This window comes from Glycine max, chromosome 14, assembly GCF_000004515.6.
Source record: "Glycine max cultivar Williams 82 chromosome 14, Glycine_max_v4.0, whole genome shotgun sequence".
Lineage (NCBI taxonomy): Eukaryota > Viridiplantae > Streptophyta > Magnoliopsida > Fabales > Fabaceae > Glycine > Glycine max.
Genome location: NC_038250.2, coordinates 49,319,574 through 49,335,990, shown reverse-complemented (window position 1 = coordinate 49,335,990; position 16,417 = coordinate 49,319,574). Strand labels below are relative to the sequence as shown.

The window sequence follows — 16,417 nt, the reverse complement described above, 5'->3', positions numbered from 1 at the left end:
ATTTTATTTACATTCAATCTTGGGGAGTCATAGGTGACTCAAACATATTGATATATATTCCTTTGCCCATGTGGGTTCAACGGCAACATCATTTCGGGTAAAATGTTAGTATTAATTTTATAATGGACATAACAATATTTGAGGGTCTATGAAGAATCACTGTGCCGTCTCTTTTCTTGGAACGAATTGGTCGCATGGCATCGTAAGTCTGTTTTGCTGTCTCGTCATACAATTAATTTCATGAATATTATAGGCCTAAACAATGGATTATATTAACTTTGGATTACGATGCTCCAACTTCATTTTGTACTATTTCGTCAAAAACTTAATTAATGTGGAACTCCGTGGGGGGCAAATCGTTTAGGTTGGTCAAATATAAAAAAATTCCAATGTAGGAAATCGTGAATAACCTTAAAAATCTTATTAATTGCATTAATACATTTCTTATTTATATAAAATAATATAATTTTATTAGATTTTGCTTTTTTTAAGATAAGATAGTTATGTATTCTTTACTCGTTTAAAGACTTGTTGAATCATTTGCAAACGTACTAAGTTATTAAACAATATTCGATAAATAACAGTTATCATTCAATGAAAACTTGTTCAATACTTTAATAAATATCACAAGTTTTTACTATCTAAAATAAGAATAAATAGGGATAATTTGAACATAATATTCAACAACAAAGAAAAGGCAAAACAAAGTTACAAGTTATGATATTTTTAAAAAAAAATTATAAACACACAATAAAACGATAGGAAATTCAGATGACAAAGGTTGTTGTGGTTTAGATTTTTTCAAACCAAACTTTTTTTGTGCTAAAACATGATATTCACCTTATAATTCAACATTAATATCAGTCAAAGTTCAAAAATGGTATTCTAATTGTTAATTTCTCAAGTGAAAAGACCTAAGTTTGTCCATTAAATATTAATCCCTTAAACATTTAACTAAGAAATTTGTTTTAAGTTAATGACTCAAAGATAACCATTACCCTTTATCCTATTACTAGCTTTGAGATTTAATGGGTATGTTACCACGGTTCAAAATAAAGAGAGTATTTTTCAATAATAATCTAATTCAAAAATCAAGGTAGGAGTGGTCAAATCACACTAATCATAAAGCATGAAAGTAAAAAGTTAACATTAAAAAACAAGATGAATATATAATATTATTTCAAAGAAAATGTATGAGAGTATAAAGTTCAAATACAATCTAACTCCAACAATAATGAGTTTAGCTATCCATCTCCATGAATAACATCCAAGAGGAAGGAAAGTGAAGGAACAATGGAGGAAAAGAGTTGGGGAAGAAAAACTTTAGTAAAAAAAATATTTTTCAAAATGAGAAAATGTGTCCTAAAATACACAAGATAATCTATTTATAAATATCCAAAAAATTTACACTTAAGTAAGTATCTGTCCAAGTAAAAAACTTCAGAACACATAACCAGAGTTGTTTTGCTAAAGCTAATTTTCTTCAATAACTTTCTTTTTCATCTTCTCCAAAATGGAACTTCAATATGGACCCTCCAATCCCAACTTAAATAACTTTGAGGTGAAATTTTCACTTAAAACTTTATTAAACCTTGCTCCAAAAAATTGCTATTCAATCCAATTCAAAAATCCTAGAAAAAAGGTCAATCAATGAGTATATACAATCTAACAAAATAACAAGTTAAAGAGAACAAACTATAAATTAACAATTTACATAAAAAAAATATAAACAAAGTCTTTGTAAAAAAAGATAATTATCTAAATTCACATGTCTCGGTTAAATATTTTTTGTAATTATCCTGCTTATAATATAAGACTTTAGTGTAGCAACTGCATTAAAAAAAAAGCGTGTCCATTTCCAACGGTAAATGCAGAGTTATTTGGCGCATCGTGACAATATTTTCATGTTTTTTTGTGCGATTTTAAGAGGTTCACAATTGAACCAGACATATTCTAAAATTATAAGCACCACCAAATATATAAGTAAATTAATATTTTATTGTAATGATTAAAGTGATAATTAGTGTAAAATTATATAAAACTAGTTGTGTGTTTGTTGTTATTATAATAACAATTAAGGTTATCATCATTTAATATAAAAAATAATTTCAACTTTACTTGTAAAAATAATAATAAAAAATATTTATTGAAACTTAAACAGTTAAACAGTTATAAAGGAAGAAAAAAAAATTCAAGCCCCTGTAAGATTTTTGGATCCGTCCCTACACATGTTTAACATCAATTTAATCTTTTATTTTATAAAGTAGTAATTGTGATGTCCAAGATTTTGCATTGTCATAATTAGAAAAATTCTCTTGGCAAAGATTTTAGTTTTTGAAATTCTGAAAGTTTTATATTTTGAGAATATATAATTTTTTAAAAGTTGACCATGTAAAAGATTATAATTTAAAAAAAAAAACGAAAGAATTATGAAATACTTAGTTATTTTATTTAATGTATTTCAACTTATTGATACTATTATGGTCATTATGATATTTCATGATTTAGATAATAATTAAAGTAATAAGTTATTTCATTATTAATTTCATAGACATAATCTCTATTCTCTAGTCTCTTGCACTTTCCTGCCTCTGTTCACTACATATGCAACCCATTTTGCTTGTTTCAATAGGTTAGTTTAATTTTTGTTTCGGCCCATGAGAGTGTCTCTTTGTCACTAGCTACTTGAGCCCATTTTCGTGTGCTTGATATAGCCCGTATAGGTATATATAAGGTACAGTCATCTAATTTAGGGGCCGTGATATTTTCACTACCACTTTTTTTATATCTTCCCACACGCAATGTTTACTTTTTGTCTTTTTGTGCAATTCCTATTCTATCCTCCCCTCATACCAGCTTAAGTAGATCTTCTTCATTTCTTCTCCATTTCTTCAATTACTAAAGTTTTGGACTAATAAGTGAAAGCAACCATGAGATAACCTCAGCATAAAAGCAAGGAAGGAAATACTTCTTGAAAATGGAAATTGGACGCAAACGTAGGTTGAAACCGATAATCCAAACACACACTCACTTAGCTTGTTCGTGGGTTAGGATTAATTTACTACTTGTATACTATTCAAGGATAAAAGTTTAGATTCATAATCTAAAAGTTGAATAAGAAAATACACACTAAAAAAAAACAAATAGAAAGTGATTGGATTTTTTCCACGTAAAAAAGAAAATAAAGAAAGTGCCGTATTAGAGGCGCAGAAGAAGAGACTAGAATTTTAGAAGTAACAAAACCCTTGAAAAGAGCAATGGTAGACTTGGGCTTTGGAGTCGTCTCGTGGGACCATCCTCCACACTCGCAGTCTCCACGTCGAATGAAAGAGAACAAGCCAATAAAACCAAGCCACGTGTCACAAACTAGATCTGTGGCCGTTGGATGATCCACGGTGGCAAAACGGAGGTCATGAAGCTCCTCCCCCGCAACCCTATAGCTGAGGCATATATAAATCAAATGAACTAAAACAGAATGAAAATCCAAACTAAACGGACCTCTCTCTTCTTCAGTGGTGGAAGCTACTAGAACACTAGTTTGTTGAGCACTGCGATGAGGAAGTGGACGGTTGCTTCCGCTCTCCTTCTTCTCTCTCTCCTCTTTCTCTTTGCAGATCAAGGTATGCCACTTCACAATTCACTCTTCTTTTACACATTACGCATGTTGTTGTTCGAATTCCTTTACGCACCCGCGTTTGGTTTTCTAGGTCGAAAGTTTCAGGCGAATGCCGAGGGAGATTCCGACGAGCTTGTAGATCCACCCAAGGTGGAGGACAAGATCGGTGCTGTGCCTCATGGCCTTTCAACCGATTCAGATGTCGTCAAGAGGTGTGCGTTGTTTGATTTCCCTTTTTCTCTTGTTCTCTTGTTTTTTTTTTTTGTGTGTATAAACGTGTGCGTGTTGTTGTGATTTGAAAGGGAGGCGGAGTCGATCTCGAAGAGATCTCTCCGGAGCAACGCGGAGAAGTTTGAGTTCCAAGCGGAAGTGTCGCGGCTTATGGATATCATCATCAATTCTCTCTACAGTAACAAGGATATCTTCCTCAGAGAGTTGATTTCCAATGCTTCTGATGTAAGCGCTTTTTTTTTAAAAAAAATATTTTTGTTTAAAAATCCTTGCATTTAAATTTTTTATTTGAATTGTTGAACGATTTGTTAATGGCGAATAATGTGCACATTCTAGGCTTTGGACAAGATTAGGTTCCTCTCCCTCACGGATAAGGAGGTGTTGGGAGAAGGTGATAACACCAAGCTTGATATTCAGGTTAGTATTGCTATATTCTGATTATTATGCTTTTTTTTTTAAGGTTGTTTTTGGCTATATGATTTTTATGAATACAGTCTAAGCAATGCTGGTGTTTTATTGTTTTGGAACTAAACTTAAACATGTTGGTGCTACAGATTAAGTTGGACAAGGAAAAGAAAATTCTCTCAATTCGAGACAGAGGTATCGGTATGACGAAGGAGGATTTGATAAAGAATTTGGGGACAATAGCGAAATCTGGAACTTCTGGTACGTATGTTGTGGACATTATTGCTGAAGTAATTTTTGCTTGTGATGTGGTTGGGAATATGTTAATTGGAGCTGTGTGTTAATTCAGCATTTGTTGAGAAGATGCAAACAAGTGGAGATCTCAATCTGATTGGGCAGTTTGGAGTCGGCTTCTACTCTGTTTATCTTGTGGCCGACTATGTCGAAGTTATTAGCAAGAATAACGATGATAAGCAGTAAGTCCTTTTGGACCTGATGTTGTTTTTGTAATCAGTTAGTATTGAAGGAAAATTTTTGTTTGTTGACTTGTAACCCAGCTGCCTAACTTGAAACTTATTTGGTTTTCAGGTATGTATGGGAATCAAAAGCTGATGGAGCATTCGCTATTTCAGAAGATACATGGAATGAACCACTTGGACGAGGAACTGAGATTAGATTACACCTCAAGGAAGAGGCTGGGGAATACTTGGAGGAGTCTAAACTGAAAGTATACATCAACCTATTACCTTAATTATTTATAAGTTATTCGAGTTTAAAATTTCCTGTCTTCTAGTCTCCTTCACATAGTTTACACTTAGGGGTCATTTACTTTGAAGTTTACTTAATCTATGGTCATGCTTGTAAGTATATAGGTGCTCTCTACGGGGAAAATTTGTTTTATCTTGTAGGTATCTGTTACTTTATTTTGACAAGTGTTCACAGATGCTATGTTATTGATTTTCAACGGGTAAACATGCAATATTAAGTAGGGTTTCTGTGGATTGTTGCACTTGTAAGAAGGTTGAGTTCTCATTAGTTAAATTAACTTTTCACAGTTACTGGTAATTGGATTATGATTTTTGCAGGACAAACGCAAATCTCAATATACATTTTATAGTTATGAAAAGGATAAGAAAAAAAAGAGAGGATAAATCTCAATTAATATACATTTTTTTTGTCAATATCTATTCTCAATATAAAAGAAGCCAACCTCTTGTATAATATGATTTAACAACTATGTTTTTCACAGGAATTGGTGAAGAGATACTCTGAATTTATTAACTTCCCTATCTATATTTGGGCAAGCAAAGAAGTTGATGTGGAGGTTCCCGCTGATGAAGATGATTCCAGTGATGAAGAGGATTCATGTATGTATATTTTTAAGAGTTCAGTTGGATCTCTCCATTTATATCCTGTTTCAAGATGCTGTTTTGGTGTTTGTTCATTCTTGTATATTATGGTTATGGTAATTTAAACTGTCATTCTTACCTTTTTTTTATTCCTTGAACAGCTGAAAGCAGCTCCAAGGAGGAAAGCGAAGATGAAGATGCTGATAAAAGTGAAGATGAAGAAAAAAAGCCTAAGACAAAGACAGTGAAGGAAACAACTTATGAGTGGGAACTTTTAAATGATGTGAAAGCTATATGGCTGAGGAATCCAAAAGAGGTTACAGAAGAAGAATACACCAAATTCTACCACTCTCTTGCCAAGGTAACATTGCCAATTTGCCATGCTTGTTCCTTATACATCAAGGGAATTTATTGTGAAATTCACTTCACTGAGTTTGTTAATATTCATAAAGTTGTGGATTTATGTTTTGTGCAGGATTTCAGTGATGAGAAACCTTTAGCATGGAGTCATTTCACTGCTGAGGGTGATGTTGAGTTCAAGGCAGTCCTGTTTGTACCACCTAAGGCACCTCAAGATTTATATGAGAGCTATTATAACGCAAACAAATCGAACCTGAAGTTGTATGTTAGACGTGTGTTCATTTCAGATGAATTTAATGAACTGTTGCCCAAGTACCTAAACTTTTTGCTGGTAGGCATTGTTGTGCTTTGTTATTGCAGATAAATATATTTTATGAGGATCATAATAATTTTTGCTAACAAATGTTTCTTTTGACGTTGGGAACAGGGTCTTGTTGATTCTGACACTTTGCCACTTAATGTATCACGAGAAATGCTTCAACAACATAGTAGTCTGAAGACAATCAAGAAGAAACTTATTAGGAAAGCCCTTGATATGATCCGCAGGATTGCTGATGAGGATCCTGACGAGTCAACTGACAAAGAAAAGAAAGGTATGGTTTAATAGTTATGAGTTTCATCTGTTGGAATCCCTATTTTTTTATGGGCTAAGGTTGACCAAAACACGTGTAATTGTGTTTGCTTTGTTATACCATTTCAAAATGTAAGGTGTTTCTTGAATTCTGTTCATTGACTTTGTACTTCCATCTTAAATATTGATGCACAGAAGATGCATCCTCTGACAATGATGAGAAGAAAGGTCAATATTCTAAGTTCTGGAATGAGTTTGGTAAATCCATTAAACTTGGTATCATCGAGGATGCCACCAACAGAAATCGTTTGGCAAAACTGCTCAGATTTGAGAGGTATATTACTTCTGCATGTAATTATTAAACTCTTGGGGTAGTGTTATTTCCTCACTTCCATTATTTAACATTTTGGCTGATACTTGTAACTCTTGCAGCACCAAGTCTGAGGGTAAATTGACATCTCTGGATCAGTACATATCTAGAATGAAAACTGGGCAGAAGGATATCTTTTACATAACTGGAACCAGCAAAGAACAACTGGAAAACTCTCCCTTCCTTGAGCGGCTTAAGAAGAAAAATTTTGAGGTACAATTTAAATTGTTTGATTTTTATTACAAGTATATTTGCTCTATTATTTGTTCTTTTAAAAACATTTGTCTTTCTATTCTGCTGAGAGATGATGATTTAATGTCTTCTAAATGTATTTTCTTTTGAATTTGCTACAGGTTATTTTCTTCACGGATCCAGTTGATGAGTACTTGATGCAATACCTGATGGATTATGAAGACAAGAAGTTCCAAAATGTGTCCAAGGAGGGTTTGAAACTTGGGAAAGATTCAAAAGACAAGGAACTGAAGGAATCTTTTAAGGATCTTACCAAGTGGTGGAAAACTGCTCTTTCCAAAGACAATGTTGATGATGTGAAGATTTCCAACCGATTAGATAACACTCCTTGTGTAGTGGTGACATCAAAATTTGGTTGGAGTGCTAACATGGAGAGAATCATGCAGTCTCAAACTTTGTCAGATGCTAGCAAGCAAGCATACATGCGCGGCAAGAGGGTTCTTGAGATCAATCCTAGGCACCCTATTATCAAGGAGCTCCGAGAGAGAGTAGTAAAGAACCCTGAGGTACATTCTAGATTATTAGAACATTTTCTGAGGCATCTCTTTCCTCAACTCAAATGGGGTTTATCTGTTAACACAATCTGCTTTACTTTTCAGGATGAGGGTGTGAAGCATACAGCACAGCTGATGTACCAGACTGCACTCTTTGAAAGCGGCTTCCTGCTTGATGATCCCAAGGATTTTGCTTCCCGGATTTATGATTCAGTGAAGACTAGCCTGGACATCAGTCCTGAAGCAACAGTTGAGGAGGAAGATGACACTGAAGTAGAGGCTGAAAGTGACGCGAAAGAAGATTCAAAGCCTGAAACTGATGCTGTTAACGATGATAATGATGTCAAGGACGAGTTGTAGATTTTGCATGACATCCACTATTTAATGACGGTGCTGCCGATTCCCCTTTGTTTGTTTTAGCTTTAAGATAGACCGTAAAAGACTTCTTTAGCATGAGTTTTGATTTCATAAGTAGTTAAAGGAGAACATTAGTCTTACTGTAATCATACTATCCCCTTGGAATTTTGCCTTACCACCTTAGTCTTAACACATTGTTCAAGTTCTACAAAATCTGCTTTGTCTTTTTTATTTTTCATTTTTAGCAGCAGTACGACGCCCCTTTAGAAGTTAAAATTATCAGGTCTTCAACGCCTGGGTAACAGTTAAAATTATGAATGCGAAAATGTGTGGCCGAAATCTCGAATGTCCTTGTAATGGGTTTATATCTACATACAGGTCGTTAAATAATTACCCACTCCTTGACAAGTTTACGTTCGATTTCCTGTAGATTATTGTTTTGTTTTTTGGTTTTCCTCCGAGCTATATAGTTTTTAGTTTTACAATTACAAGTTGCAGGGTTGTTAGGCCTAAACTCCAAAGTGCAAACCAACTTTTCAGCATAGTTTTTCTTGTTTTCAATTTGATTTGGGCCAAATGAATTACTCAAAGCATTTTGTTTTTTCTTTAATAAAAACGTAGGGTTTTAATTGAAAGGAACTTTAAAACTTTAAATACAAAAAATATGTTGGTACATAATTTTTGTAGAGAAAAAACTGCAGACTAGAATGAGTATTGATATATAAAAAAAGAGCTGGAAATTGTACCCTTTATTTTACTTTAATTTCTGTTTCCTGTTTCTCCCCAAATTAAGACTAGTAAATGATTAATGAAGGAAAATATGATTACAGTTTCTTAAGCCTCCACTTGTACTAAATCTCCTTGTTTTTCAGATCCCATTTCCTCATAGAACTCTGAGGTAATCTTGAAAACTAGGCTAAGAGTCTAATTCAACAGCAAAAAATAATCTTGTAAGATGGCAGTTGTTCAAACTTTATAAGCTCTATTTAAACTAAAGCTTTTGAGTGATGTGGGACTAAACACACTTCTAATTAAGACATCTCCACAGAGTTATCAATAAAGCTAGGTTAAAGGTGATCAATAATTCACAATTAAGACCACTTTCTAACAAATAAAAAAAAATGTGTAATATGCAAAACAAACAATTATCATCAATACTAACTTAAAAGTACTCAAGTCGATACACTAAAAAAAATAATGAAATTTAGGAATTTAAGCAATGAGAAAAACTAAAATTAGTTATAGGATGAAAGAATAAAACAATGTGTAATTCATCATAGAATGTTTTTTCTCTTACTAAAATAATCTAGGTGGAAATATATAAAATTAGTAGTCTCAGAACTTCATTAATTTTTTCAAGTGTTTTTTTTTCTTTCTGAAATTTAATTAAAATTTTGGTTGTTTTCTTCTGCCCTCATGCTTATATGCATGCAATAACCGCATTGAAATATACTATGCATTTAAATATACGTTTGTAAACTTGATTTTAGATTATTTAATTCTGTAAAATTATTTTTCAACTAAAAGTAAGTTTAAAGTAAGGTAATTTATGTTTAAAAAATATATTTTATAATTATACTTGCAGTAAAACTTAATATAACTCTTTCCTCTTCGTAAAAGTTACTCAAGACATGTTTTTACTTAAAATTAATTTTAATGTTAAAGTCACATTTGAAACATAACGTCAATGTAAAATCAAACACATTGAAAAATGATTGCCCCTAGGTTAACGGGGGAACACAAAAAGCACTGTAAACCTCAATGGGAATAAAACTTGAAATCTACAACACTTGAATAGGTTTCAAAGAACTCTACTGCTTCAAAAATCAGAGGCATACCATTGAGTTGTTTAATCGCACTAGCTACGTGCCTTTGACATAACCGAGTGTGTTTAACATCACCGAGATGTGGCAGTGTCTCTTTGCCAGACAATATTATTGCAAATCCCATTATTTTGCCAACCCAAATGACATTGTACCAAGCTTCAAATACCCGCAAAGCTGGCTAGTAGAGTACCAACCCTTATTACTCGGATTCTAATTCACTTCTCTAATTGAATAATCCCAATCCATGCCTGCAAAAAGTCCCTTTTGCTGGTGGGTGCACGAGATTCTGATTGCAATTGCTTTCGAAGTTAACATGCTGAGATTTTGTAACTTGAGATTTAATTATCTAGAAAATGTCACCTACAACCTTTAATATTATTAATGCACTATGAGTATTGCAAAGAAAAGAATATCGGCATAGTCAGAGTAGCAATCAATGACAAGGGGCAAGGGTGAGATTTTGATGATATTTCAGTGAAAAAGTTTGGAAACCATGGACTATTAACTATGAATGGCAACTCCCCTGTTCCTGTTTCTGACCCGATTCCAGAAGGAGGAGGAGATGGTGAATCTCTTGCCGATTTTTGCCTGCACATAACAACAAATTAAAGAAGTTAAATTCAATGGAAAAAATGATTGTTGGAACAAAATGGCATATCATTTCAGGTTTATCTCCTTAACAAAATTCTTAAATATATTTTTTATATTTCTAATATACTTATTTTTCATTTTTCAATTTATTATCTATTTTTTTAATTTATTATCTGATATTTTTAAAATTTTATTTTTAATATTTATCATTAGTTTAAATCCATTGAATAATGACGTGACAAGTTAATATAATATCATATTCTAGGTTAAATGATAATGTAACAAACTAAGATAATATCATATTACTTAATAATTTATACTAATGATAAATATTAAAAATAAAATTTTAAAAATGCTACCTAGTAAAATAAAAAAAAATATTTTTTAGGTAATAATATAAAAAATAGATATATCATAAGTATAAAAAACATATTTAAGTCCTTAACAAATTAATCCAACAAAAACATATCTTGTAATAAATTCCAATTGTGATTGAGGTAATAGTAAGATGCATGCACTGAACAGTGGTTACCTTGTGGCTGAAGGGTAGAATGTAATGGTATAATCAGCTCCTGTACATGTAAACGTACTCGTAGCGTTGTCGTATGCGTAGCTATACGATTTGGGACACGCGGATTTGAATATCTGCGAGTATACGGAAGGCTTGCATGTGGCGGGTGAGGCATAGCGTCGCTGCAACAATACTCAGGGTTCTGAAAATCCTCACACGCGCTGCGATCGTGACCCGTATCTAATTAGGGCACTGTTGGTTCAGGTCAGCAACGTATCCGGTGGACCCACACATACTCGATCCGCCACTGAGGTCCACAACTAATGGCAAATTGTAACACATGGTAAAAATCCTAGGTGTAACTACCATGTTGGGTATTCAGGTAAAAAATGCACCCAGTTCGGCCCCAAAATCTTCCGGACCAATTGGGTGGGGCACGAAAGCTCCGTGAGCCATCGGGCCGGAGCTCAAACCTGGTTGAGTCCAATCGAGAGCTTCTTGCATTGGCCAAAATCTTGAGCCACACCGTGTAATCATACTTGTTGATTAGAGTTAGCTCCTAATGCACCTTGTTGAAAAATATCCAAGTCCCACATCGGCTGTCTCACTCCTTGGAGTACAGTTTATATACCTTTTGGACAACTTCACTTAAAATCAATTGATTTTAAGATGAAATCTAACACACCTATTAATGATCCAATGAATAATTAATTAAGAATGTTATCTTATGCAAGAAAGTTTGAAGAATGAAGAATCAATTGATGAATTAATTAATTACCTTGGCAATCGGATACAAGTAAGTCTTAGTTTTTCTCATGAATAGAATGAGGTGATGAGATGTCCAAGATGGATTATAAAGTGTATATATACTATAAGTTAATTTATAACGGAATATTATGTGGAGTAAAACCCACTATAAGTTGTCGAGTGATACGTGAAAGATTAAGCTAAAGGGTATATATATTAGATATTCGAAGATAAATATCAGTATCTGGTTTTTGACTGCGGAGTGGGGATAATTAGAAGAGTATGCCAATCGTTGCATAATTATATACTTAATGGATTGGGATTTAACTGGACCAACGTATAAAAGGGGCAAAGTATATGGATGCTAAAACTAACTGTGCATTATTATGTAATTAATTGAAGGGAGTTGTATAATTACGGTTTCTCTCACAATTTGGGGGCTCTTAGAGTTATAAAAACAAGTATCGAGATTACAAACTACTCACATATTTTATATTTTGTTCAATCAATTGATTAAGACTTTTTTTTTTAGTGGGAGACCCAACTTTTGATAGTGGCTATAACGGATTCGATTCTTCTATCTCTTTTTTCAGTCTTTCATTCTTTCAGGCAAGAAACTCAGATCAGATTTTTGCTACGTGTGTTGTGAACTGATGACTTTTGTGTTCATTTGTGGTGATTTGCATTGCACGCCACGCTTTGTGATCGAGTTCCTTAATTTCAACGGGGCCAACTAGCTGCATGTATTTGATTACACATGTTTAACTTGTAACAAAATAAACATATATAGTACTTTGTTCTAGATATATAGTGGAAGCATTGTATAAAGATGCTTTCTTTTGCCTCTATAATGTCAATTGTATCAAACTTTTGCCCATGATTTCCAATGATGAAAAAAACACTGAGCAGACATGCGATGAGTTCACTTCATAGTGTTTTTTTTTTCCTTTTATTTTTTTTATCATTGTAATATCGAGATAATTAGCATATACTACAAAAAAAAATTGTCATATATTAACCATTTGACATTCTGTTTGCCCTTATAATAAATATTAAACAAAAAACAAACTATTAGTAAAGAGGTACGTACTCTCAAATACTACGGGAAAAGACACTAATGATATATTAGAATGTCAGTAGTATTTTTTTAATATAACTATTATTAAAATCAATAAAAATTATTATATATAACAATTTATAATTAGATAATAATGTAAAAAAAATAGTGGGCAGAGTATTTTCTCTGTTAATTACTTAATTTTCAGTTCTCAGTTACTATGAAAGCATCTTATGGTTTAGTTTGGTGACAATTTTACCTAACATGCTTGGAAGACAGTGGCTAAGAATCTCTTCCTTTTTAACCCTATTGCTTCTTGATTTTATTTAACTGTCTTTTATTTTAAATAATCTCAGACTTTCTAATATGGAATTGGATTCTCAATCATCGCACAAATTGGAAACTTTTATGTTTAGTTGGTTAATTTTCTGCTTTTTGCAACGTTACTTGAGTTTGAATTAACAATTCTTTATTAATAAATGATATGTTAACTCATTATTAATTATTGTTAGTTTTGATAATATATAATGACCCGTTGAATTGCTTTTAATTATTGACTAACATTATTGAATATTTTTAATTGAATATAAAACACACAAAGCACTTAAGAGAAAGGCTTAAACGCCCAATGCTTTATGTAATATCTCACAGCACATTTTTTCCATTGAAAGAATTCAAAAATCATTTATGGTGTTTTTTTTCCCCTTTCAAATGATCATTCGTTGAAAATGGCCAACAACACTTACAACAAAGGAAGAGCATTACAACAATGCACAACAAATAAACAACAAATTAGGCACACGGCGCTAAACATATTAGCAATTTGGGAACTACAAATACAACAAATAAGGAAATCACGTCATCTTGTGTTATAAAGAAACTTTAACAAAGGGTCTGGATCGTCTGGTGTAAGATTTTCGCATGAATTTTTTATTTGAAAATCTTCACCATCAAAATCTCATATCTTTTTTTTAGTTATTTAAATTTGAGAAGAAGAAAAAATTATGAACTAAGTATAAAACATTTTAAACTATCATTTTATAAATAAAAAAAAACCATCGTTTATGATATGTTGATTTTTACAAATTCATTTTAAAAGTTATATTAATAATGATTTGTAAATGAACAATAGTGTAAAACTGTTTTACACTACTATTGGTATGTAGGTACCAAATTCTTTAATTTCTCTCTCATTTTTTTAAATATGTTATAAGTGTAAAGTATTTATCAACTTTGTAAATGTTTGATCTTTGTAAAGAAAATCTGATTGATCTTCTTAGTTGGAGCATTTTTTTCATCCATAAAACTTGAATTGAAATTGTTACTCAAGGGATCTAAGCTTAAATTCACCCGAACTATCAGCTTGCTAGTGAATATTATAGGCCTTGACATTATTTACTAGGCTTAGAAGGGAAATCTAAAATTTAAAGGAGATGCATTTTTTATGGAAATATCAATAAATATGGTGAAAAAGGTTTAGACATTATGTTTAAAAATAACAAAAAAAGAATAATGTATTAAATTTATTAGTTGTTTATTTTTTATGATCTCCACTTATTCATTAATTTATTTTTTTAATGTGAGAGTTGTTTATGATTTTTTTTATATATATAAATGGGAGGTATATGAGACTTCTATCTGATAGGTACTTAATTTTTCTTCCATTGAATTGACCCATTTAAAAGTAAAATGATATATTTAATTATGACTTTATTTCCTAGTCAGGAAATTAAACCTCAATAATTATTAAAGAATAAAAGTTTCGAATCACTTCTAGGCCAATAACTTTGTTTGCTTGTTTATGTTTATTTATCTCAACTTTTCCCACTTGTATTTGAATTCTACCCTTACTCAAATACTCAAGTGATTCAAATCTCACTAAAAAAATTAAACGAGAAATGAAAATCTTAATATTCTAATAATAAATTAAGGTATATTTACACAAATAATTTAATAATTTATATTAGAAAAAATTAAACTCCCATGATGACTAAAAATATAATCTAAGAATAATATATAAGTGAAAGACAATATCATCTCACAAGTTAGTTTTATAATGTTAATTTAGGCCTATAACTCACATTCAAGGAATTTATGTAATTAATTTTTTGATTAATTATAAAATTAGTCTCTTAATTATAATTAAAAGTTAAACTGGATCTCTCAATTATTAAAAAAATTTGTAAATATTAATTATATTGGAAACAAATGTAAAAAAATTATTTTTGTCCATCAAACCAACTGAATTGACGAAAAGAATACGATTTTAGTGTTTTAATAATTAAAAGATGAATGTTTTAATAATTAAGGGATTCCGTTGAAATTTTAATTATAATCAAGACAACAATTATATATTTAACCCTTAATCTTTATCACTTTTAACATACAAGTTAATATCATAATACATTTTCGATTAAATAAACGGTGGATAGACAATTATTTAAATAAGTTTACTTTGGGCCAATAAAAAAAGTTGGCTTTAAAAGATTTTTCTTTTGCATGCAATAACAAAAGCAAAAGATAACTATAAAATTTAAACAAATTGGGGGAACACATTTAACATCAATGTCAGGATGGCCGAGTGGTCTAAGGCGCCAGACTCAAGTTCTGGTCTTCGTGAGAGGGCGTGGGTTCAAATCCCACTTCTGACATTTTTTGCCCCATTTTGCTGTGTCCTCCAATATTTGAACTACTAGTAGTATTGCACAAATAAATAATGCCTGTTATTACATGTTAACATTACCAAACTTTCGGGTAATATTTTTTAGTGCTTAAAATATTTTGAAAAAAAAGTCCTATAGTTCATCCATCGATAACTTTCGTCACATTTTAATTATTTTTTTCTTCTAAGAGGTTCTCAATAAAACTTTTAATTAAGAAAGAAAGGAGAAAGAAATTATAGAGACAGCACATATTGCAGTTTGCACGTCTGTCTGGTAATTTAACTAATTGAATTCACTAGAGAAAACGAAACTTTCCTATTTTAACTCTTCATTAAAAACAAAACTTGTTTATCTTGTTGATAGAAAGTGTATATGGGAATTAATAGAATTAGTTAGATGGTGTTTAGTCTTTGTTTACATCGATTGCGTTACAGTAGAAGAAGTATCTGGTTTTGTGTTCCTACTGAACTTCGATTGCGTGCTTTATTAATCTTTATGACTGCCACAAACTATCAGTCCATTTTAATTAAAATGCCTAGCTTTTGTCAAATTAATGAACCCAACTAGTGACTTGTGAGTGGTGTCTTCTCACATCAAAAAAGCATCACATTCAGAATAGTTATACATATAATCATTCCCCACCATCCAGTGACGGATTTAAGACCCTAAGTCAGTGGATATAAATTATAAAAAATAAAATCAATGGGTTTAATTATATAAATATAAATAAAATAAAATATAAAAATATAAGATTTTATTTATAAATTTAATAAATTTTAAAAAATAAAGGAGTGTAAATGCACACCCTCACAGTCATATAGGTCCGTCACTTTCACCACCTATGACAGGCTCAGGATCAAACAAGAGGAAAGAGATTGGAATGGATCCAGCCCAATTGTGCAATTAAGAAAAATCAATGGGACCGAACCAACTCATCATACCCAAGTTTTATATTATTATGGTTTTTTAAAATTTAATCTTATTCTGAAGCGTGCACACATTAAATTGGTGGCATGA

At 31.6% G+C, this 16,417-nt stretch overlaps 1 protein-coding gene, 1 long non-coding RNA gene and 1 other non-coding gene across 5 annotated transcripts; 2 read left to right on the top strand and 1 right to left on the bottom strand.

Moving 5' to 3' along the window:
• The first annotated feature begins 3,459 nt into the window (after positions 1-3,459).
• LOC100779976 (endoplasmin homolog) lies at positions 3,460-8,218 on the top strand. Of its 3 annotated transcripts, none has more exons than XM_006596480.4 (15): positions 3,460-3,620; positions 3,708-3,828; positions 3,919-4,072; positions 4,184-4,264; positions 4,402-4,513; positions 4,602-4,728; positions 4,841-4,979; positions 5,502-5,619; positions 5,763-5,962; positions 6,077-6,292; positions 6,389-6,554; positions 6,731-6,866; positions 6,965-7,115; positions 7,256-7,660; positions 7,754-8,218. In XM_006596480.4, the coding sequence occupies exons 1-15, from the start codon at positions 3,554-3,556 to the stop codon at positions 8,006-8,008; spliced, it is 2,448 nt and encodes an 815-aa protein (XP_006596543.1). In that variant the 5' UTR covers positions 3,460-3,553; the 3' UTR covers positions 8,009-8,218. The 3 variants fall into 3 exon arrangements, with proteins under 3 accessions (XP_006596543.1, XP_003545030.1, XP_040864814.1); XM_003544982.5 differs by having other exon boundaries at positions 6,728-6,866; XM_041008880.1 differs by having other exon boundaries at positions 5,763-6,292; positions 6,728-6,866.
• A 1,382-nt stretch (positions 8,219-9,600) lies between these two features.
• Positions 9,601-11,772, bottom strand: LOC121173406 (uncharacterized). The gene is made up of 3 exons (XR_005888206.1): positions 11,712-11,772; positions 10,955-11,618; positions 9,601-10,419 (listed from the first exon to the last, which is right to left on the bottom strand). It is a non-coding gene; the product is annotated as an uncharacterized lncRNA (long non-coding RNA).
• A 3,532-nt stretch (positions 11,773-15,304) lies between these two features.
• TRNAL-CAA (transfer RNA leucine (anticodon CAA)) lies at positions 15,305-15,388 on the top strand. The gene has a single exon. It is a non-coding gene; the product is annotated as a tRNA-Leu (tRNA).
• The last annotated feature ends 1,029 nt before the right edge of the window (positions 15,389-16,417 follow it).

What these genes read in the sequence shown, in the direction of transcription:
- LOC100779976 (XM_041008880.1), top strand. Translation starts at nt 3,554, where the DNA reads ATGAGGAAGTGGACGGTTGCTTCCGCTCTCCTTCTTCTCTCTCTCCTC. An exon ending in ACACCAAGCTTGATATTCAG is followed by an intron (nt 4,265 to 4,401) that starts GTTAGTATTGCT and finishes TTGGTGCTACAG; the next exon opens with ATTAAGTTGGACAAGGAAAA. An exon ending in TGGAGGAGTCTAAACTGAAA is followed by an intron (nt 4,980 to 5,501) that starts GTATACATCAAC and finishes TGTTTTTCACAG; the next exon opens with GAATTGGTGAAGAGATACTC.